The following is a 24,033-nucleotide window of genomic DNA, read 5'->3' as shown; positions in this document are numbered from 1 at the left end:
TAGTGCTTCTAGATTGGTACAAGACTAAGGAATTTGTACTTTTATATTTTTTTGGACTTTTATGTATTTTTTATTTTTAATAGTTTATTTTTGAAACTTTATGTTTTATTTTTATTATCGTTATATATTTTTTATTATTGGTTTTTAATTTTTGCGGTATATGACTATATATACAATTGACTACGTCATCTTACATTTGCCCCAACCTAATTATATTGTTCATTAGGTTAGAGTCATGCTTTGAGTATGATATATTGCGTTGTTCCAATCCATTATACTCTTTTGCTGTCATTAGTTATTATTTTATTGTAATCAGGAGCTCTGTCCAGTCCGGTGACATCTCACCGATCATCCTAAATCTGCAGCCCTTTCTATTAATAATGTGTTTGATAATAAAACGAGTGTAAGAAGACAACCTCTAGTGTTGTCATGATATAAGTGTAATATTAATAGATTAAGGTGCCTACTGGCACAAAGGAGAAGAAGAAGTAATGTGATAAAAGTAGCAGTGAATAAAGGTGATAATATAGTAGTGCCAAACAAAAACGTGACTGGTGAATAGGGGGAAAGTGAAAAAGGGGATTAAATAAAATCCATACATAAACTAAGTAATTAAGAACAGTGTATCGTTGGGTCACCAAGTGAGGTGAATAATAGACAAGGGGCTCTAGGGAGAAGTGCTATAGCCCATGCTATCTCCCTTGGTCTGCCATAACTAGCAGAATATGATGCTGCTGGTCAGTTAATAAGGCTAATGCTCTTTAATGGGAATGAAAATGTTATGTATGGGACTGTACTGGTCTCTGTCGATTCAACTGCTGGATATAAGGTCTTTTCATGTTCCGTGGAGTACTGATTATCATGGTATTGTGGAGAATCCCGAAGATATGAAGCTGCATATATTACTGGCCTATTCTGGTCAGGAGAGGAACACACCATAATTGATGTATTCATTCATCCCGGCAGGGCTTACTGTTCCCAGCTCAAATGTCCACTGACTTTCCTTTTTGAGGAGTGCTTGCGTGAGGTCACCACCTCTGATACCCAGGCCAATTTTCTCCAGTCCACAAACCTGAAAGTCTTTAAGTGAACTCCCATGTTTCGTCACAAAATGCCTTGCGACTGTTGTTAACTTTTTGTGGTTCCTCAAATCCATCTCCCCATTCCGAATGGTCCCCACATGTTCAAGGACCCGATGTTTGAGGGGGCGTGTGGTCATGCCAACATATCTTTGCCCGCAGGCACACAGTATACAGTATACCACACCCTCTGTCTTGCAATTGATGTAATCATGTAGCTGGATAGGTTTGCCAAATCTGTTGGTAATACTATCACGTGTCGTCATAAATTGGCACGCCTTGCATTGTCCACATGGGTATGTGCCTATTATGCGACTTCTTGATGGAGTTGTTCTTACAAAGTGGCTGTTAACAAGACGATCTTTTAAGTTCTTCGCTCTGCGCCAACTCATCGATACTCTAGGACCCAATCTTCGTGCCAGTGTTGGATCCAGCAGCAGGGTTGGCCAGTGTCTCTGAATTATGTCCTTAATGGACCTCCACTCTTGGCAGAAATCGCCGACAAAACGTATAGTAGAATCTTTGACATTTTTATTCTTTGGATTAAAGATTAAGGCTTCTCTATCCAGCTTCATAGCATTCCTCATGGCTTTTTTAGTAGAGGTGTGGCTGTAGCCCCTTTCACGGAGACGATGAATGAGTTCTAGGCCTTGTATCTTGAATTCTTGTTCCCCTGAGCAATTTCTTTTTAGCCGCAGAAACTCCCCCTTAGGGATGTTCTCAACTGTGGGGGGGAAATGCGCGCTAGTTTGATGCAACAGGGTGTTGGTGGCTGTGTCTTTTCTATAAAGTCGAGTTGCTATTTTATTCTTCTCATCTCTGTATATTTTTAGATCTAAGAAGGCCAGTTCTTGTTGGCTGATGGTATGAGTTAATCGGAGATTGAGATTGTTGATGTTAAGATGTTGTATGAAGCTTAAGAGCAGTGTTTCATCTCCTTCCCATATAAGGAAAATGTCGTCGATGTACCTCAGCCACATCGCGACATGTGAGGTATACCGCTCATTCTCCTCACTGAACACTGTCTCGCGCTCCCACTTGCCCAGGAAAATATTGGCATAGGTGGGGGCACAGGCCGCCCCCATAGCCGTGCCCCTCACCTGTAGGTAGAAACGGTCGTTGAAAGTAAAGATGTTATGATACAGGATGAACTTCAACAGTTTGATGAGAAATTGTTGGAACGGTTCCTGTTTGATTGTGTCCATAAAGTAACTGACCGCCTCTATGCCCTGATCGTGTTTTATGGAGGTGTATAATGCCTCCACATCCAATGAGACCAGGAAATGATTGTCATCCAATGTGATATCATGAAGCCGTCGTAGGACATCTGATGTGTCCTGCACGAATGAAGGCAGATTGAAAACAAAATGTCTTAGATGGAGGTCAAGAAATGTACATGCCTTTTCTGTAAGGCCGCCATTGCCTGACACAATCGGCCTTCCAGGAGGATCTTCAATTCTTTTGTGCACCTTCGGCAACATGTAAAAAGTGGGCATAACTGGATTGTTGCATTGTAGATATTGGTGTTCTTTAGCTGTAATTGTACCTTCTGATTTGGCTTCATCAAGGATTTTATGGTATTGATGCTTATAATTTTCCATGGGGTTGAATAAGGTGGAACTATAGCAGTTTGCATCATTCAATTGACGATAGGCCTCTTGGAGGTATTTATTTTTACACCACAACACAACATTCCCACCTTTGTCACTTGGTTTGACCAGCACATCTTGCCATTCACGTATTTCTTTAATGGCCTTACGTTCTTGTGCACTGATGTTAGATTTCATAATGTGTCGGTCTTGATTGCAGTGGAGACGATCAAGTTCTGAGGAGACAGACTTCATAAAAACTTGGATTTCAGGGCTATTGGTATCATTTGGGAAGAAAGTAGATTTTAGTTGTACTTGAGGTCTACTGGTGCTTGAAGTTGGTAATTGGGGGCTAGGTGTCAACCCTGTGTCCAATTCTTCCAACGCCAATAATGCTTCTTGTTCTTGTTGATTCATTCCCAAAGATGATAAAGTTTGATCTGACACTGGGTCTTCTCTTTCAAATATTTTAGTTAACATCAATTTTCTGCAAAACAACTTTAAATCACGCTCCCACTTAAATCTCTCGAAGTGTTGTGAGGGGGAGAAAGACAGTCCCTTTTCCAGAATTTCTCTTTGAGTATCATTCAGTTCATGTGTCGAAAGGTTGATCACTTTAAGTTTCTGTATAGTCGAATTGAGAGATATTGTAGATGTTGGTCCAGCTTGACCATTTTGGTTCATGTTCTTTGAAGCGGGGACTGGCTGTGGAATCAGCGTCGCCGAGTTGTTCTCACCGGATAACGTTGCTGGGGTGTCGAATCCCAGAGTTGCTGATCTCTTGGATCTTCCACTACCCCGCCTCGTCTGCCTCTTCCCCGTTTTGACTTGGATCTCCCGCCCTGGTTGTCGCCTAAAAAACGCTGACCATGGGATGAACCTCCTCTCTGGTACCTCTCCCCTTGCTGATCTCTTTCGGGGTCGCTGCTCTCACCAGCTGTGGTATCCAGTTCGGAGGAGGAATACTGATCTTGTGTTCTGTTCCTAAAGGGGGTTCTTGGTCTGCTGTTCCATCTAAATATTCTGCCGGATGCAAAATCTTTCATATCTCGTGCAAATTTAGTTTTTTTACGATCTATGATTGTCTGTTCGTAATTCTTCAGATCTTCCTTATTTTTCTCAAAGCATTTCTGGAATTGGCTGTCTTTTTCCCATGACTCGAGTTTTTTACTCACATCTTCCAGATCTCTCTCACATTCCTCCAGTACAAGGTTGTCGTGCTTTACCAGAATTTGGAGTAGTTCCATAGAACATTTGAGCAGGGAATTCTCCCATTCCTTTTTGAGGTTGTCACTTATAAGCTCAAATGCAGGAAAAACTCGTGGGCGGAGTCCTCTGGGTACTATTTTATTTTTAATATAATTTTCCAAAGTTGTTAAGTCCCACGAGGTTCTGGTCTGTTTTTGTAATATAGATTTCAGCTTGAAAAAATCATTCTCCCAATTAGTATGTGGATCACTGGTCTGAATGTCACTTGGGAAAATCTCCTCCAAATTTTCCATAGTTTTTCTACGGGTACTCAGTTCTTGTCTCAAATTGAAGCTCATTGTAGCTGGTAGAGATGGTTAAAGCAATTCACAGCAACAAAATTATAGGGAAGCCTATAGTTCTCAAGAGAGAGAGCACTGGCAATTCCAAAAAAAGCCCCTATTACTGTGCTAGGTGTCCCTCAAGAAAGCTGGTGTTCCAGCCACTAAATAGTCACTAAGAAGAAAAGGTTGTGAGGGAAATCTGCACTAGGTGGGGTTATCTAATTTTCAGATGTATTATGGGTACGGATAAATGGATTGGGGATATAACTGACTATAGTTAGGGAATAACTTCTGATATTCACATTACAAGACAAGCTGCTGCCAATGGCCTAAGGCCTGATAAATGTAATGGTCAGTGGTGCACCCCCGAGTTTATTATAAGTTTAACATAGGAAACAAAAGAGGAAAGAAACTCGGGTGGGGTGCACTCTAATTACCCCAATCACAAAGTTGTTCAAAAGATACTTTAAAATTAAAGAATTTTTATTGTGTGTTTTTTATTATTGCTGAGTGTTACTATAACCAAAACTTAAAAAATAATAATGTTTGGCCTAAAGATAGGTCAAAAAAATATAATCAATTGATAATTAGTAATCAATAAATTTAAATTGAATCTGTCCTGGCGATTTATTTAATTTTTTTAGGATTTATCTTATTATGCGTACATATATTGAGTTTTAAAGGCTGACCATCATATATCCTTATGCCTCTATCCAAAAGGCAGTCTTAGTTTAGTCTCAATCAAATATTGAGATAAGGATTATAATCATAGGTCAGCATAACTCAAAATTGGGAAAAAGCAAAACATAATAATAACTTTTACATACGCATAAAAATCATTCACTTAATGTGCAGTGCTTTTTAATTACATAGATTTTAATTTTAAGCTTGATTCTCTCCCCTGGCCGCTATATATGATACAATTTATACGTGCAACTGTTCTGTGGTCAAAATTGGCAACAAAACTGTCACTTAGTAAGGCCACTAGTATACTTTGTATCAAAAGCCTTGTTTAATGCAAGGAACAGATCACAGTTTAAAAATCACTATCTACAGTGCAAATTTGCCTGTCACGAAATGCTGATAGAATCACAGGCATATAGATTATATATCATGTAACATGTAGCAGTTTGTCTATAATACAATTCACACGGCAGCAGGCATGCTTATATCCAGATACACAGCATTCATAAATTGGTGCAATCCACAATGATGTGCCCACCTGGATTCCGGTGAAGGAGCAAGCTGCTCAATATAGTACCAATAAATTCACCCTCAAGTAGAATTGGACACAATGCTGACAGTGCTACACCCCCATTCCCAGCATTGGCGTATTGATTAATGTTCAGAAACCTGTTGATTTAGGAATAGGTAATACACCTAATTGCGCTACAATTAGCCCAAAGATATGCCACACACAAAGTCAACGCTAATTTGCGGTTTTAGTGGAAATACAGCAATTAATTGGTTGCACAGGCACATACGTTTTTGGCAAAAAAAGTGCCACTGGGTGTATCACCAATTAATTCTGGGACATACTGTAAAGCGCAATCAGTAACAAAAGCGGGTTTAACATATATCAACACACCAACTGTGTCGACGAATAGAGTGGAGGGGGGAAGCAATTAGTAGAACAGACATCTGCAGAATATATAGCCTTACAAGTTGCCGCTTTGTCAGAAAGAGCAGTTGCTACAACTAGCAGGCAGGGAAGAGATATAAGCTGATCGCACAGTGAATGAATGAAAAAGAAGAGAGGGACCTCTGCCCTGTATGGAGCCAGGCCGGACGGCCGAATCAGGTGCGCTCCACCGGGTGAGAGACCCTCTTTACCTATCCTGTAGTTAGACGCAAGGTCTCCTGCAGCCGCGTTCAGATGATAGTCAGTTTTCGGGCAGGAGGACGCTCTGCCGGTCACGTGTGCACACGTGGTCGGCTTCTGTGACGCGCGTTTCGCCGGAGCTTGGTCACACAGGCAGCGTATTGCAGCTGCTCTGTTGTGAATCTTTATATGGGGCACAGCCAATCAGCGATCATTACTAATCTAACGCTGTATATTCCTTTTTGCTGCTTTCCATATTTTATGGTGTGCCTCTGCTATATCAATATATGCCTGAATAATTATCAAATTTAATGTCATTGTCACTTTGTCACTTTTTAAACCATGAGCTATTTAAAGGTGTATTACCCTAAAAAAACCGTGAAAAATATTTTTTATTTTGTTTTTTAGATTTTTTGTAAGCTTTTAATTCTTGATTCATTATTATATTCCCTGTGCTCCACTCAGCAACAGAGTTCCTAATCATGTAGTGCTTCTAGATTGGTACAAGACTAAGGAATTTGTACTTTTATATTTTTTTGGACTTTTATGTATTTTTTATTTTTAATAGTTTATTTTTGAAACTTTATGTTTTATTTTTATTATCGTTATATATTTTTTATTATTGGTTTTTAATTTTTGCGGTATATGACTATATATACAATTGACTACGTCATCTTACATTTGCCCCAACCTAATTATATTGTTCATTAGGTTAGAGTCATGCTTTGAGTATGATATATTGCGTTGTTCCAATCCATTATACTCTTTTGCTGTCATTAGTTATTATTTTATTGTAATCAGGAGCTCTGTCCAGTCCGGTGACATCTCACCGATCATCCTAAATCTGCAGCCCTTTCTATTAATAATGTGTTTGATAATAAAACGAGTGTAAGAAGACAACCTCTAGTGTTGTCATGATATAAGTGTAATATTAATAGATTAAGGTGCCTACTGGCACAAAGGAGAAGAAGAAGTAATGTGATAAAAGTAGCAGTGAATAAAGGTGATAATATAGTAGTGCCAAACAAAAACGTGACTGGTGAATAGGGGGAAAGTGAAAAAGGGGATTAAATAAAATCCATACATAAACTAAGTAATTAAGAACAGTGTATCGTTGGGTCATCGGGTCCTTGAACATGTGGGGACCATTCGGAATGGGGAGATGGATTTGAGGAACCACAAAAAGTTAACAACAGTCGCAAGGCATTTTGTGACGAAACATGGGAGTTCACTTAAAGACTTTCAGGTTTGTGGACTGGAGAAAATTGGCCTGGGTATCAGAGGTGGTGACCTCACGCAAGCACTCCTCAAAAAGGAAAGTCAGTGGACATTTGAGCTGGGAACAGTAAGCCCTGCCGGGATGAATGAATACATCAATTATGGTGTGTTCCTCTCCTGACCAGAATAGGCCAGTAATATATGCAGCTTCATATCTTCGGGATTCTCCACAATACCATGATAATCAGTACTCCACGGAACATGAAAAGACCTTATATCCAGCAGTTGAATCGACAGAGACCAGTACAGTCCCATACATAACATTTTCATTCCCATTAAAGAGCATTAGCCTTATTAACTGACCAGCAGCATCATATTCTGCTAGTTATGGCAGACCAAGGGAGATAGCATGGGCTATAGCACTTCTCCCTAGAGCCCCTTGTCTATTATTCACCTCACTTGGTGACCCAACGATACACTGTTCTTAATTACTTAGTTTATGTATGGATTTTATTTAATCCCCTTTTTCACTTTCCCCCTATTCACCAGTCACGTTTTTGTTTGGCACTACTATATTATCACCTTTATTCACTGCTACTTTTATCACATTACTTCTTCTTCTCCTTTGTGCCAGTAGGCACCTTAATCTATTAATATTACACTTATATCATGACAACACTAGAGGTTGTCTTCTTACACTCGTTTTATTATCAAACACATTATTAATAGAAAGGGCTGCAGATTTAGGATGATCGGTGAGATGTCACCGGACTGGACAGAGCTCCTGATTACAATAAAATAATAACTAATGACAGCAAAAGAGTATAATGGATTGGAACAACGCAATATATCATACTCAAAGCATGACTCTAACCTAATGAACAATATAATTAGGTTGGGGCAAATGTAAGATGACGTAGTCAATTGTATATATAGTCATATACCGCAAAAATTAAAAACCAATAATAAAAAATATATAACGATAATAAAAATAAAACATAAAGTTTCAAAAATAAACTATTAAAAATAAAAAATACATAAAAGTCCAAAAAAATATAAAAGTACAAATTCCTTAGTCTTGTACCAATCTAGAAGCACTACATGATTAGGAACTCTGTTGCTGAGTGGAGCACAGGGAATATAATAATGAATCAAGAATTAAAAGCTTACAAAAAATCTAAAAAACAAAATAAAAAATATTTTTCACGGTTTTTTTAGGGTAATACACCTTTAAATAGCTCATGGTTTAAAAAGTGACAAAGTGACAATGACATTAAATTTGATAATTATTCAGGCATATATTGATATAGCAGAGGCACACCATAAAATATGGAAAGCAGCAAAAAGGAATATACAGCGTTAGATTAGTAATGATCGCTGATTGGCTGTGCCCCATATAAAGATTCACAACAGAGCAGCTGCAATACGCTGCCTGTGTGACCAAGCTCCGGCGAAACGCGCGTCACAGAAGCCGACCACGTGTGCACACGTGACCGGCAGAGCGTCCTCCTGCCCGAAAACTGACTATCATCTGAACGCGGCTGCAGGAGACCTTGCGTCTAACTACAGGATAGGTAAAGAGGGTCTCTCACCCGGTGGAGCGCACCTGATTCGGCCGTCCGGCCTGGCTCCATACAGGGCAGAGGTCCCTCTCTTCTTTTTCATTCATTCACTGTGCGATCAGCTTATATCTCTTCCCTGCCTGCTAGTTGTAGCAACTGCTCTTTCTGACAAAGCGGCAACTTGTAAGGCTATATATTCTGCAGATGTCTGTTCTACTAATTGCTTCCCCCCTCCACTCTATTCGTCGACACAGTTGGTGTGTTGATATATGTTAAACCCGCTTTTGTTACTGATTGCGCTTTACAGTATGTCCCAGAATTAATTGGTGATACACCCAGTGGCACTTTTTTTGCCAAAAACGTATGTGCCTGTGCAACCAATTAATTGCTGTATTTCCACTAAAACCGCAAATTAGCGTTGACTTTGTGTGTGGCATATCTTTGGGCTAATTGTAGCGCAATTAGGTGTATTACCTATTCCTAAATCAACAGGTTTCTGAACATTAATCAATACGCCAATGCTGGGAATGGGGGTGTAGCACTGTCAGCATTGTGTCCAATTCTACTTGAGGGTGAATTTATTGGTACTATATTGAGCAGCTTGCTCCTTCACCGGAATCCAGGTGGGCACATCATTGTGGATTGCACCAATTTATGAATGCTGTGTATCTGGATATAAGCATGCCTGCTGCCGTGTGAATTGTATTATAGACAAACTGCTACATGTTACATGATATATAATCTATATGCCTGTGATTCTATCAGCATTTCGTGACAGGCAAATTTGCACTGTAGATAGTGATTTTTAAACTGTGATCTGTTCCTTGCATTAAACAAGGCTTTTGATACAAAGTATACTAGTGGCCTTACTAAGTGACAGTTTTGTTGCCAATTTTGACCACAGAACAGTTGCACGTATAAATTGTATCATATATAGCGGCCAGGGGAGAGAATCAAGCTTAAAATTAAAATCTATGTAATTAAAAAGCACTGCACATTAAGTGAATGATTTTTATGCGTATGTAAAAGTTATTATTATGTTTTGCTTTTTCCCAATTTTGAGTTATGCTGACCTATGATTATAATCCTTATCTCAATATTTGATTGAGACTAAACTAAGACTGCCTTTTGGATAGAGGCATAAGGATATATGATGGTCAGCCTTTAAAACTCAATATATGTACGCATAATAAGATAAATCCTAAAAAAATTAAATAAATCGCCAGGACAGATTCAATTTAAATTTATTGATTACTAATTATCAATTGATTATATTTTTTTGACCTATCTTTAGGCCAAACATTATTATTTTTTAAGTTTTGGTTATAGTAACACTCAGCAATAATAAAAAACACACAATAAAAATTCTTTAATTTTAAAGTATCTTTTGAACAACTTTGTGATTGGGGTAATTAGAGTGCACCCCACCCGAGTTTCTTTCCTCTTTTGTTTCCTACATCTATATATAGTAGGGAGTAAAAGGGAAAACTTTACAGCTATTGAAGGAATATCATACGCTCTTCAATCCATTTGTTGAGCACGAAGTGAAGTACAGATAAAGATGTTTTTTGCCTTGCTTTTCTTGCTTTAAGCACTATTAAAGGTCAACAAGTTATCTTTCTGGCAAGATTGCTTGGTTTAAAAGAAGTACCATCCTGCAACTCCTTTTCAGTGGTTTGTCTAACCTTCAGTGGCAACAAGCCTTTTTGCTTGGGCTGTGATATATATTTTTTGTATGATTTTCTTTTCAATTTATTTACTACCGTGTGGGCCATTCCACAAATATGCATATGGTTAACATACTTTTCATAAATATTTTAATTAAACTTTATCAATGTAAAATCAAAGACAAAACGACTTTATTGCAGTAAACTGCTATTGTACTCTACAAATATTAGCAGTGAATAACATCATCTAACATACCTTTTTTATATTTGCATCATCATGTACGTGACAGAAACTAGTAATCACATCAGGCATGCATTATTTCTTCTTTAAAGTTCTGTGAATCTTCCATTCCAAAAGTGTTGTGAATTTATTTCCAGGTTGGCAATTAGTAAAAAATAATGAAACACAATTTACTAATAATTTGTCATATATTAATGCATTAAAATTATGTCAGTCACTATGCATGCTTGGCCATCTGATATAATCTTTGTGTCCATATATGAAGTTAATTTTGTAGGGAGAATTAATTTATCGGTGAAGGGTGTGAATTGCTCTTGCTGCGTTATTTAAAAGCCGGCACTCTTCACCCATCCGATTTGCACAAATATGCCTGCTACCACATGGGGCAGGAAAGATTATTATTATTTTTTTTTTTGTATGTGCAAGATCCCACTGCACTAAAGTGCACGATTCGGCTGGATGAGAATCTCCAGCAATTGAATTCCCCCATAAACTACTAGGTGATTCACATGCGAATAGGGCTCTTTCTCCTTCATCCTTGGGGACACTGAAGTCTACGCTGGGGAATAGAGTGGTGTATCGGAGGAGTCGGCACTTTAAGAAACTTGAACTGTGGTATGGCTCCTCCCCCTCTATTCCCCCCTCAGACCTCAGTCTTAGTTTAGTGCCCGGAGGAGTCGGATCCCTGGGCAAGGGGCTCCGTTTGGGGCCTTTTTTGTTTTTGCTTGTTTATGTTTGAGACAGGCAGCCAGCGCGTGCCGGCTGCCTGCGACGTGGGATAGCTCTCCGGGGGGTCAGAGCGGCACCGCTTGCGGCGCACGCGGCTGACTCCGGTCACGGACGCATCGGCGTCTGGGTCCCGCCACAGCTGCCTGCGGCTTGTGTTACGGGGCCGCGACCTAGTCGCCCGCCGGAGAGAGCAGGGCGTGCGAGCGCATAGCGCTGGGTGACGGCTGGACCAGGGTTAATTCACTGGTCCAGCAGGGAGCAGACAGCCAATCAGCGCCGCTGTGTACAGCGCGCGCTCTGATGAGGACGGAAGGGGCGGACCAGTGAGTGGTCGCGTCCTAGCTGCAGTCCTCAGCGTCAGACGCCGGTGCCTGCCACGCTGCTCCCTTGTCTGCTGTGCCTCTACAGTTCTCTGGAACAGGACAGCAGGACGCTTTCTCTCCCTCTTCAGCCTGGATATTATTGAATGCTGCGCTGGGTGAGTGGAGGGGATTTTCTCTTGTGAGACTTCCCCGCTGGAGAGATTATCAGGTGGGCCTAATTCGGGGAAGGTGCGCTCCTCTCCCCCTATTAGTGTGGTGCTTTTGCTCTTGGTGTGGGGTCCTTGTTGGGGGCTCTCTTTGTCTGGCTTATTTCACCTCCTTCCATCTGTGTGTAAGGTGTGTGTGTGTGTGCAGATGGCTACCAAGTCTCAGTCAAAAGCTTCTCCAAAGCTGTTTGTATGCACTAAGTGTGAGCAACAGTTTACGCAGCATGTGAAGGGTGTATCCTTGTGTAAGGATTGCTTCAAAGGGGATGCTGGGCAGAGTCAGGTCCCTATTCTGAACACTGAGGGAGTTACCAGTGTGTTAGCCACTCTGGCATCAGAGATGGCTGCGTCTCGCAGGGACAGGGAGTCATTGCATGTGCAACTGGCTTCCATGGCTGCTGCGGAGCCTACCTGGGCCAGAGAACTGATTACATCAGTGAAGGCGTTGGTCCAAACCACTGCGGTGCCTTCAGGGTCCGCAAGTGCTCCACCTCCCCTGAGGAAAAGAAGTGTTCCTTTATTGTTACAGGGAGATACTTCAGATGATGAACCGGGGGACCCTCTAGAAGGGGATATGTTTCAGGAGGATCCTATAGATCCGGTGGAGGACGTTCCTCAGGAGGAGGCCCAGGGTATAGAGGCCCTCATTCAGGCTATTAAATCTACCCTCAATGTTAGCGAGCAGGAGCCGCCGACGCAGGTTTCTATTTTTGGGAGGTCTGCTAAGGCAGTGGTCAACTTCCCAGAGTCTATGGAATTGGAGAAACCTCTTCTGGATATTTGGAGGTCTCCAGAAAAAAAGTTTCAGTTATCTAAGCGGTTTAAGGCCTCTTACCCATTTGCTCCGGAGGCTAGGGCAAAATGGGAGACTCCGCCATTGGCAGACGCATCAGTGTCAAAGCTTTCCAAGAAAGCGGCACTTCCCATTCCTGGGGCAGTGGCCCTCAAGGAGGCGCCAGATAGGCGTCTAGAGGCGGGGCTTAAGCAAATTTTTTCAACCGCAGGTGTGTCACTTCGGCCCATTCTTGTGATTTCATGGGTCAGTAGGGCCATGGAGAAATGGGCCGAGGATTTGTCTAAAGGTCTGAATGATCAGGGCTCGTCTGAGGAGTTCATTCAGTTAGCAGAACAGATGCGGGAATCTGCGATGTATATTGGAGAGGCTGCAAGGGATTCTGCGGCTCTGGTGGCAAGGATTTCTGCTCAGTCCATTACGGCTAGGAGGTCTTTGTGGCTTAAGTCCTGGCAAGCGGAGGCGGACATTAAAAAGGTGGTAGAGGCTCTTCCGTTTACGGGAGAGGTCTTATTTGGGCCGGAGTTAGACAAGTTGATTTCTCTGGCCACAGGAGGCAAATCAACTTTCCTGCCTTCCGCGGCCCCTCCTCCCAAAAAGCCTTATCAAGGCCCAGCTTTTCGCTCCTTTCGGGGGGCACCTAAGTTCAGAGGTAAGTCCAGAGGATCCTTTACCGCTTCTCGTGGCAGAGGCAGAGGTTTTGGTGGAGCAACCACTTCCTCAGGACCAGCCGCTCGGCGCGCAGACGTCAAGCAGACCGAAAAGCCCGCAGCATGACTCCCGGCCCTCCTACCTGGGGGATCCCAGAGTAGGGGCTCGCCTGTTGGACTTCCGGCAGGCCTGGGAGGGGTCTTGCAAGGACAAGTGGGTTCTGTCCGTCATTGCGCAGGGGTACAGACTGGAGTTTTCCGGTACTCCTCCGCGCCAGTTTTTTACAATAGGTCTGCCTCACGTGGAATTGAACCGTCAGTTGCTTCTTCAAGCAGTACAGAAGCTGTTGACCGCAGGAGTTATAATGCCGGTTCCTTCCGAACAACGCACAGAGGGGTTTTATTCTCCCCTGTTCCTGGTTCCGAAACCGGACGGTTCGGTTCGACCAATATTGAATTTAAAAGCTTTAAACCAGGCATGTCCAACGTTGGCCCTCCAGATGTTTTGAAACTACACATCCCAGCATGCATTGCCACAGTTTTGCTATTAGAGAATGCTAAAACTATTGCAAAGCATGCTGGGATGTGTAGTTTCACAACATCTGGAGGGCCAACGTTGGACATGCCTGCTTTAAACGAATACATCACGTACCACAGATTCAAAATGGAGTCTCTTCGTTCTGTGGTTGCAGGGCTGGAGCCGGGGGAATTTTTAGCATCTTTGGATGTCAAAGATGCTTATTTGCATATTCCCATTTACGTTCCGCATCAGAAGTTTCTTCGCTTCGCGATAAGGGATCTCCATTTTCAGTTTCGGGCTCTGCCATTTGGCCTTTCATCGGCGCCACGTCTGTTTACCAAGGTAATGGCAGTGATGGTAGAGGTGCTTCATTCTCTGGGAGTAAAGATCGTTCCGTATTTGGACGATTTACTGATCAAGGCCGAATCCAGGGATCAGTTGACGCAGGCGATTCAGGTAACCTGCCAGACGTTATTGACCCATGGCTGGATTCTCAACTACCAGAAATCTCAGCTGAATCCTTCAAGAAGGATTGTATTCCTGGGGTTGATTTTGGACACGGAGGTTCAAAAAGTTTTTCTGCCTCGGGAAAAGATGTTGTCCCTGCAGGAATTGGTTCGGCAGGTGCTTCGACCTCGGAGAGTGTCGGTGCACTTATGTATTCGATTGCTGGGCAAGATGGTAGCCTCGTTCGAGGCTCTTCAGTTCGGCCGCTTCCATTCAAGGACCTTTCAATTAGACCTGCTCAGGAAGTGGTCGGGCTCCCACTTGCACATGTACAAGATGGTGGCTTTATCGCCTTGCAGCCGTCTCTCTCTCCAGTGGTGGCTACTGTCGGCCAATTTGTTGGAGGGCCGACGTTTCAGAATCTGGGATTGGACTATAGTAACGACCGATGCCAGCCTCCGGGGCTGGGGAGCGGTTGTGTTGGGACAGCACTTCCAGGGTCGTTGGTCGTTTCAGGAGGCGAAGCTATCTATAAACATCTTGGAGCTTCGCGCGATTCGTCTGGCCTTGTCCTATGCGGACGGGATCCTCCGGGGGAGGGCGATTCGCATTCAGTCGGACAATGCCACGGCTGTGGCTTATGTGAACCGGCAGGGCGGAACGCGCAGTCGCGGAGCCATGCAGGAGGTGCGTCCAATTCTGCAATGGGCAGAGCGGCATGCTCTGGCCTTGTCAGCGGTCTTCATTCCCGGGGTGGACAACTGGGAGGCGGACTATCTGAGTCGCCAGGATGTTCACCCTGGGGAGTGGGCCTTACATCCGGAGGTATTTGCCCAGATCGCCCACCGATGGGGGATGCCTCAGGTGGACATGATGGCCTCCAGGAACAATCGGAAGGTGCGGCTGTATTGTTCCAGGTCTCGGGATCCAGAGGCGGTAGCGACGGACGCGCTGACCGCGAGTTGGAACTATGCCCTCATTTATCTGTTTCCTCCGTTGCCCTTGATTCAGTTGGTACTCAGAAGAATCAAGCGGGAGAGGTCCACGGTCATCCTGGTGGCACCGAATTGGCCTCGTCGTCCTTGGTATGCCGACCTTCAGGGGCTCCTGACAGATCATCCTTGGCAGCTACCTCTAAGGGACTATCTTCTACAGCAGGCAGGGGCCGTTCGCCTACCAAGGCTTACGGCAACTTCGTTTGACGGCATGGCTGTTGAGGCCGCACTGTTGAGCAGAAGAGGAATTCCTAAGTCAGTGATTCCCACTATGATAAGAGCCAGGAAGGAGGTTACTTCACGGCATTATTATAGTATTTGGAAGGCCTACGTAGCGTGGTGCGAGTGCCGTAACTTGCCCACGGCTGTTTTTTCTTTGTCTCGGTTGCTGCAGTTTCTGCAGTCCGGGTTTAAGGCGGGTTTGCGCCTAGGGTCCCTTAAGGTACAAGTGTCTGCATTGTCAGTTTTCTTTCATCGGCGTCTTGCCGTCATTCCTGAGGTGCAGACGTTTCTGAGCGGGGTTCTCCGTCTTCAGCCCCCAGTGCGGGCTCCGGAGGAACCTTGGGATCTTTCCTTAGTTTTGGATTATCTTAAGTCAAGTGTTTTTGAACCCTTGGACTCTATTGATTTGCGGTTGTTAACTTGGAAAACGGTGTTACTGCTCGCGTTAGCATCGGCACGCCGGGTGTCCGATCTTAGCGCTCTGTCTTGCCGGTCTCCCTATCTGGTGTTTCATCCGGACAGGGCTGAGCTTCGGACCAGGTTGGATTATTTGCCTAAGGTGGTCTCATCTTATCACCTGAATCAGCCAATCGTGGTTCCAGCTCTTACGGGAGATTCCGCCTCGCTGAACGTGGTCCGAGCCTTGCAGGTGTATGTGAATAGGACCAAGGATCTCAGAAGGTCGGATTCACTGTTTGTCCTGTATTCTTCGGCGAAGCGGGGTTGGCCAGCATCTAAACAGACTCTGGCTAGGTGGATCTGTCTCACCATTAAGCAGGCTTACCTTCATGCTTCACAGTCACCGCCAGTCAGGATTTCGGCCCATTCTACCCGTTCGGTGGGGCCTTCCTGGGCCGCTGCTAGGGGAGTTTCCTTGGCACAGTTATGTAGGGCGGCCACCTGGTCGGGCCCTAATACTTTCGTTAAGTTTTATAGGTTTGACACCTTTGCGGCCTCTGCCTCCAGTTTCGGCCGTGCGGTGCTTCAGGATGCCCAGTGCCTTCCCACCCGTGGGGATGGCTTTGGGACGTCCCCAGCGTAGACTTCAGTGTCCCCAAGGATGAAGGAGAAAATAGGAATTTGGTACTCACCGTTAATTCCCTTTCTCCGAATCGGTAGGGGACACTGAACACCCTCCCGGCACTGTTCAGGCCAAGGGGGGGATTTATTTTGAGTGCATGCGGTTATGTTTGGTTATGCATGCGTCTGGGTGTTGTTGATAGCCTACTGAGTAGTATGGTTGTTCTTTTTTGTTAATGTTCTCTCTCTCTATTGGGGATTCCCTGGTCTCTTTTCTCCTCTCGGGCACGGTCAACTAAGACTGAGGTCTGAGGGGGGAATAGAGGGGGAGGAGCCATACCACAGTTCAAGTTTCTTAAAGTGCCGACTCCTCCGATACACCACTCTCTTCCCCAGCGTAGACTTCAGTGTCCCCTACGGATTCGGAGAAAGGGAATTAACGGTGAGTACCAAATTCCTATTTTTTAATGCAATTACGGCGATCAATCGCATGTGGTTGACAGCAGGTCCAATGCAATGCGTGGTCCATGCACATTGCACCAGAGCCTGCTAGTCACATTTGCTGCAGAAGCGATATGTTGGATCTCAGAGCTGGGCAGGCTTGGATCGCTTGCCATATATCATATGCGAAAGGACTACATATGATCTGTAGCAGTGGTAGCCAACTCCAGTCCTCGAGAGCTACCAACAGTTCACATTTTTCCAGACAACCTAGCTGCTGCACAGGTGCACTCGTTACTCACTGACACATTTTAAAAGATCCACAGGTGGAGCTAATTACTTCACTTGTGATTCTGTGAGGAGATCTGGAAAACATTAACTGTTGGTAGCTCTCGAGGACTGGAGTTGGCTACCCCAGATCTGTAGCATGTGATCCTGTCACCTTGCGAGGTTCTGGGTGGCTTAGAGAGGGATTGCATGTGACTTCTCTAAGGGGAAAAGTCGCACAAGTGCATGCCCAGCTTAAGCCAGAAGTGCACAACATAAAGTCATATCTGATTCTTCGCCCCTTAAACAACAATACATGTTTTCATAAGTTGTGCAATTGCATTGCTCATATAAAGAGCCTATAAGCAGCTGAAATTTATCACCCACTTATCGAGGTGTGAGTTGATGAAGTCTTGTCAGGGAAACGGGTTTGGATTTGGTGCAATGCCTTTGATAACAGCAGTAACATACTTTAAGGATGAGCAGTGATCCACCAGCCAAGCTTGTCCATCACCTTCACCAAATCTGGTTTTGTGATGAGATGTTATTGCTGTACACTTCAAGATGGCTATGGATCTAGGCAGCTGATGTGCTGTTTAGACACACATTTGATCTCACTATACACACCTCAATGTTTAACCATGTTTCTGCGAGTGTAGCGATCTTACAACTGATTTTGGGGCAATCTAACTTAATGAGTTGCAGTCTAATGGCTGTGAGGGGATGCAGTAGTCTACCGGCTTTGGCCTGGTGAGAATTAGAATTACATAGAAACACTGCTAGAGCAGTGAATTTTTAACCTTTTTAAATTGGCTGCACACCAAACATGATTCCAAAATTAGCAAGGCACACAATCAGTCCCCCAAAGGGAAATCACACCGACCCTGGCCCCCACATAAAAAGAGCAAACCCATTGGCTCCCACATAAACATAAATTGATTGCCCCACCCATATAAAAAAAATTGATTCATACTGTCCCCCATAGAACACAATACATTGGTCCCCTATGAATACAGTAAAGTACAGTACAGAGTCTATGCCAGTATTATCTACTTGTGAAACACATTGGGGACCTAACAATGCCAAAAGTTTTTAATGTGGAGTGTCCCTGGTTATAGAGTTAAAAATGAATCTCTTGCGGCATACTTGAGAACTTCTTGCGGCATATTAGTGTGTTATGGCGCAGTGGTTGAAAAACACTATGCTAGATCTTTTGTTTACGTTTTGAAACCACCCTTGTAGTTTTGGTCAAAGGGTTCTCTCTGCTGCTCAGGAGCGTTTCCTCCCTCTGTTGACATCATTGAGACTCCCTATGGGATCTCTCCAGTGTCCCCCATGGCTGTAAGAGTGCCTAGCCTTCTACAGTTCTGCCATACTACATAATTTCTCTTCAGTGTCCCTGTCCCCCAATGGCATCAGAAAAACAGATTTAACAATTAAGAACCAAAATCTTGTTCTAGCATTACATCTTTGACTAGATTTTTTACCTGACTAACTTCTTTATTTTCCATGGTACATACTGTCCATATCTTCATAGGTATTGTACTCAAGCTAGTGTTGGCACCCAACAGTTTATGTGGATGGTTTCCCATTCATAACATGTAATGACATCTGTTTATTATCAGTTTCTTATATAGCACAGCAAATTCAGGTGCGCTGTATAGTTGGAAACAACAGTGATAAAATATACTGGGAAGGCCTTCTCTCATGCTTATAATACATACTAAAACAAGAATTGGATGTTTGCTTATTTTCCCCATATTTGACCTTCAGCCAAGTCAAAGACCTTAATGTTAAGAATACGTTGTTTGAGAGAGTATAAAAGGGTTATCAATTTTTACAACATTATACTGCATAGTATCGGTTATAAATAACTGCAAATCCTTAAGCCAAAATATTTTCAGTATTTGAAATTGTAGGATTAACTTTCAGTGCAATGTTGTTGCCCTTTTGGTTTGCGTGGTGCGCTTGCCAAACCATATCTTAAAAGAAGTTTGACGTGCTCATGTATGTTTCATCTTATATAATGAAAGGCTAATGCTTCTCCTCACCTCTATTCGGGGAATTCAAGTGTGTTGCTTGCGGCCAGCCACTAGATGGCACCCGACAGAGAAATTCAAGATTTGCTCCGTTCGGGCTCGCACAGCCGTCGGGTGGACATTACTGTTATGGTGTGTACGCACACGGTACAATCCAGTACGAGATTTTGATTATATAGTCAAAATTGCATCGGGATTGCATGCAGATCGCACAGGTTTTTTACCTTGCGCTCCCGGTACAGCACAAATCGAAGCCCAGATAGACAGGACAGCAATGACTATATAGTGCAGATCTAATGCAGATAGCATGAATTGTATGTAAATAGCATATGAGTTAGCAAAGATTGAATAGCAAAGGAATCTCACCTGCTGTACACACCATAAGTGTTCCATTATTTTGACGGGCTGGTAATTAGTTGGAAATTTCCATTGCAACTGCTCACAGTATTTTTAGTAAATTTGCTCATCCTTTTCCTTGTGTTCCAGTAGTACCGTGAACAAGAAGCCATTCGTCTCTGTCTCAAGCACTTTCGCCAGCACAACTACACAGAGGCTTTTGAATCCTTACAGAAGAAAACTAAAATTGCACTAGAACACCCAATGCTAACCGAACTGCATGACAAGCTAGTGTTGAAAGGAGACTTTGATGGCAGTGAGGAATTGATCGAGAAAGCTGTAAACGGTAGTAATGGTCACTTCTACAATTTGTTTTAATGTTTAGTCCATTAGTAATTTAAATATCATATGAAGATTGTGTCCCATACACCTAGATCGCCAATTCTTACCTTCATTCCATTTGCACAGATGAGGTTTTTGCTTATTTGGTAACCTGGCTGCTCACGTTTTAAGTAGATGCAACAAAATGTGAGCTGTGAAGTGTCCAAACTTGGTATTTGGAGGAAGGGGTACTAAGTATGAAAAGTGCATGAATGATTCAGAATAACACTTACGACCATTCAGTTAAGCCTGAGGAGGCTATTCAAGGTGGAGTAAGAGTGGAAATTCCACCAGCAGCTTGCCCCTCTGGCAGTCCAATCTTACCCAGGACTTGCAGATTTTAGTATACATTAAGTCCACACTGATGCCAGTTATTTCTTAGTAATTGAGTCGATCCCTATGTGCACTTATTAGAAGTCCTAATAAAGACAGTTTATCCATTTCTGTTTGTTGGAACTTATAACACAGCTCCTACCATAGCTTGGTTGTTTAAATGAAGTTTGGAAATCATATATCTCTTATCCAAATATCAGTTATCCAAATTATTCCGAAAACTATACATTCCAGAAAGTGTTTAACACCACTACTGGGGACATGATATTTATCTGCCACTAAATATGTTCAAGAAAATGATTGCTTGGCATTCAAGTTCAGTATCTGAGATAGTACACACATTTTGTTTCAGGTTTTGAAACCTTGTTTTATGCACAAATATATTTGTTTGCATTCCATGTGTTTGTACAACATAAATGCAAGTTACATTGAAATATAAAATGATTCTGAAATACAAAATAATCAGTTATCCAAAATTCTTCTGGTACTGAGCATTTTGGATAAGGGAGACGCAACCTGTAGTTGGAACAGTGGCAGACCTTTTTACATGTTACTGTACTCCTTATAAAAACAGCTTTTTTTTTTTTTTTTTGGATTCTACAACCATTGGCTCCAGATCCTGTTTAAGAATCCATGCCATTCACTATGTGGAAATATTACAGAATTTCCTGAATGTGTGTGTGTTAGCCTCCAATCACATCAAACTAATGTATCTTTCTGCAATATATTTTTTTAAAACCTATTTGCCACATCTTACATCACATGAAATGTGGTTTCTTCACACATGGCAGGAGAGCCGATGTCATTCTTACTTTGCTCTAAGCCTGGATGCACGCACCTTGGTTGCAATAAATCTCACCAAGGTTTTTTTTACCTTATTCCATGCAAAAACGTGCTGAATGGTCTATTCCATCTTGAAAGGTGTTTGGAGTGGTTAAGTGGTGTTTAGAATTGGTCTGAAGTACTTGTATGGGACGCGTAACACATAGGAACTGTTTGTAGAATACATTGTAATTTTGACATTGATGTAATGATGATTTAATTTAGTTTTTTTCACAGGTGGTCTATTCAGTCAGTACATCAGTCAACAAGAATATAAACCACAGTGGAACCAGATCATTCCTAAATGCACTAAAGGTAACCGCGACAAATTGATCTAGTTCAGTGATGGCTAACCTTGACACTCCAGCTGTTGTTGAACTACACCCATGCCCTGCTACAGTTTTACAATTTGTCCATGCTGAAACTAATGCAGGGCATGCTGGGATGTGTAGTTCAACAACAGCTGAAGTGTCAAGTTAAGCCATCACTGATCTAGTTTATACTTGTCTAAAAGCATGTGCTATAATAGTTTGGTCTCAAGGAAATTTTGTGTAAAATTTCAATATCTTAAAGGAATTAGAAGTACTTTTAGAACAACCATTCATCATTTAATAGTTAGAAGAGCCCTTCTAATCCTCTCCCCCTATGGAAAGAGTTCTGGCTAAGACCATTTCTACATTACATACAAAGGAGTACATTTATTAAACCTGAAGTAGTGATAAATTGGCCGGTGATAGGAGCTGATTGGCTGGTGCATTATCTCTTGCCTCCTTTGATGTTTAACTGATAGCCTTTATGCGTTCTACCGGTCATTTTAGGTAGACACTAGAGGCCATCATCCCAGTGCTTCCCCCAAAAACAGAAGGGCCCATTGCTGTGCTCCAGCTTAAGTCCTATATTCTGCTAAATGTTTTAACTTGCTCGCAATGCTTATCACAAATAACTTAAAGACTTGCAGCCCAATTGAGTCCATCACAATCAAATGGATGATCTAACTTTATCACGAATGAATATTACAAAGATAACATACCTCCTGCATCATATATTTGGGCATGGAACAAGCCCTACTAATATGAATTTATGAAGAAAAGGCTCATGACATGATAGACTCCCAATTTATAATGGGTTTTCCTGAAGCATATTGGGGGTATTCAATGTGGGGTCACGGCTGTCAAGCTGGCTCGACAGCCGTAACTCTGTCCCGTTCTCGGTCTGCTCGACCGAGAAATCGCAGGCGGGATTCATTGTCCCCTCTGCAGGGGGTGTGGCCACGATCTGCGGCCGGTAAGAGGTGAGCTGCAGCCGGAAGCTCGGCACTTCCCAGCCGTTGTGAAATCGGGCTCGTTCTGCTAAAATACCCTGTTCAATGCTTTCGTGGAACACAGCATTGAATAGGGCCCCGTAGCCATATCCCCAATCAGAAGATGGCTACGGGTGATTGAATACCCCCCTAAACGGTTCTTTCCTATAATAAATTCCTAGCTTTATATGAACACCCCTTAGCCATAATCCTGACGAATGGAATGCTAGCTATTGTATATATTATTGCTCATTAGTTAATGCTAAGCATATTACCACAATTGCGTATTTGGTCTAAAATAGTATTATATTGGTCTACATGCAAATTGTGGATGGTTTGTAAGTTTGAAGGGTGCGAGGTACTGTATAAAACGCTGAAAAAGGCACCCGATTTCGCACACTTCGCTGGGCCAAATTCACTTAAAATTGCTCGCAGCCCTATGGAGGTACGAGCACTTTTAAGCAAATTCAGTCCACTGTAAAGTGCGCCTGGTGAAACGCATGAAAATGGCAGCTGAATGGCACCTCTCACCCTTCTGACCTAATAGGATCGACCCCAAAGGGTTAACTTGGCGTTTTACCTGTGTGGTAAATGGGGTATTGAAATTTGCCTAAATGTTCCTCCTCATAGTACCTGTGTAGACCTTTGCTAAACAATGCATTTAGGAAAGATAGGTAACTTGTTTTTGCAAAATGTTCCAAATCACAATTTCCGATAGTCGCATACTTGTCAAATAATTCCAAAGTTATAGTATTTTTATATTTGGTTCCTTTTGTGTAATTTTGTTCTATTTAACCCCCCCCCCCCCCCCCCTCCCTTATTGTAGGAGATGGAGATGACAGCAGACCAGGAATGAGGGGAGGACATCAGATGGTCATTGATGTACAATCTGGTAAACAAACTTAGATATGTTATTGTGGTTTTAGGGAATGTTTGGTGTATCACTAAAAATGATAGTCCTCCCTACGTACTGCATGCATTATAAAGACTGCATTTCTAGGGAACTGCGTGACCGTTTATTCCTCGTTAGTACTCTATAAAAGCACCCTATAGGGTAGTGCTTTATATAATGTGTGCATCAGTGGAGCTTGCAAATATATATTATCTTCTATATGTACACTCTATTTGTCAGGATTCACTTTACCTACCAGCATATTTTGGAATATGGTAAGAAACCCACACAAGGATGGGGAGAATATACAGACTGTTTAGGTCATGGTGAGAAGTGACCACGACACCTCGGTGCTCTGAGGCAGCATTGCTAACCATTACTCCATCCATGCTGCTTGTATAACTGCTGAGATGTGGTACTCGTGCTCCGATCTTTCTTAACATGGCTATTACCGGATTGCAGGAAAAGGTTCACATAGGGACACAATTCTGTAAACATATGAAGCTCTAAGAGTGTGTGGGAGTAAAAAAAAAAAAATCATTTAATATTGGTAACAAGAATCAGAACATACACGAAGTACAGGCTGAAAAAGCAAACATTCTTTTTA

The 24,033-nt window shown here is 42.7% G+C and overlaps 1 protein-coding gene across 2 annotated transcripts in view; it reads left to right on the top strand.

Moving 5' to 3' along the window:
• MKLN1 (muskelin 1) overlaps positions 1-24,033 on the top strand; it is an 86,423-nt gene that overhangs the window by 38,311 nt on the left and 24,079 nt on the right. The window contains exons 6-8 of one of the 2 annotated variants that reach the window (XM_083183337.1): positions 19,852-20,044; positions 21,472-21,549; positions 23,361-23,426. In XM_083183337.1, coding sequence (XP_083039463.1) covers positions 19,852-20,044; positions 21,472-21,549; positions 23,361-23,426 — 337 coding nt within the window. Of the gene's footprint in view, positions 1-19,851; positions 20,045-21,459; positions 21,550-23,360; positions 23,427-24,033 lie in introns of both variants that reach the window. The other variant, XM_083183335.1, reaches the window with a different exon arrangement.

This window comes from Crinia signifera, chromosome 4 (genome assembly GCF_055691185.1).
Source record: "Crinia signifera chromosome 4, ASM5569118v1, whole genome shotgun sequence".
NCBI lineage: Eukaryota > Metazoa > Chordata > Amphibia > Anura > Myobatrachidae > Crinia > Crinia signifera.
The sequence above is the reverse complement of the archived record's forward strand: the minus strand, read 5'-3'. Positions and strand labels throughout refer to the sequence as shown.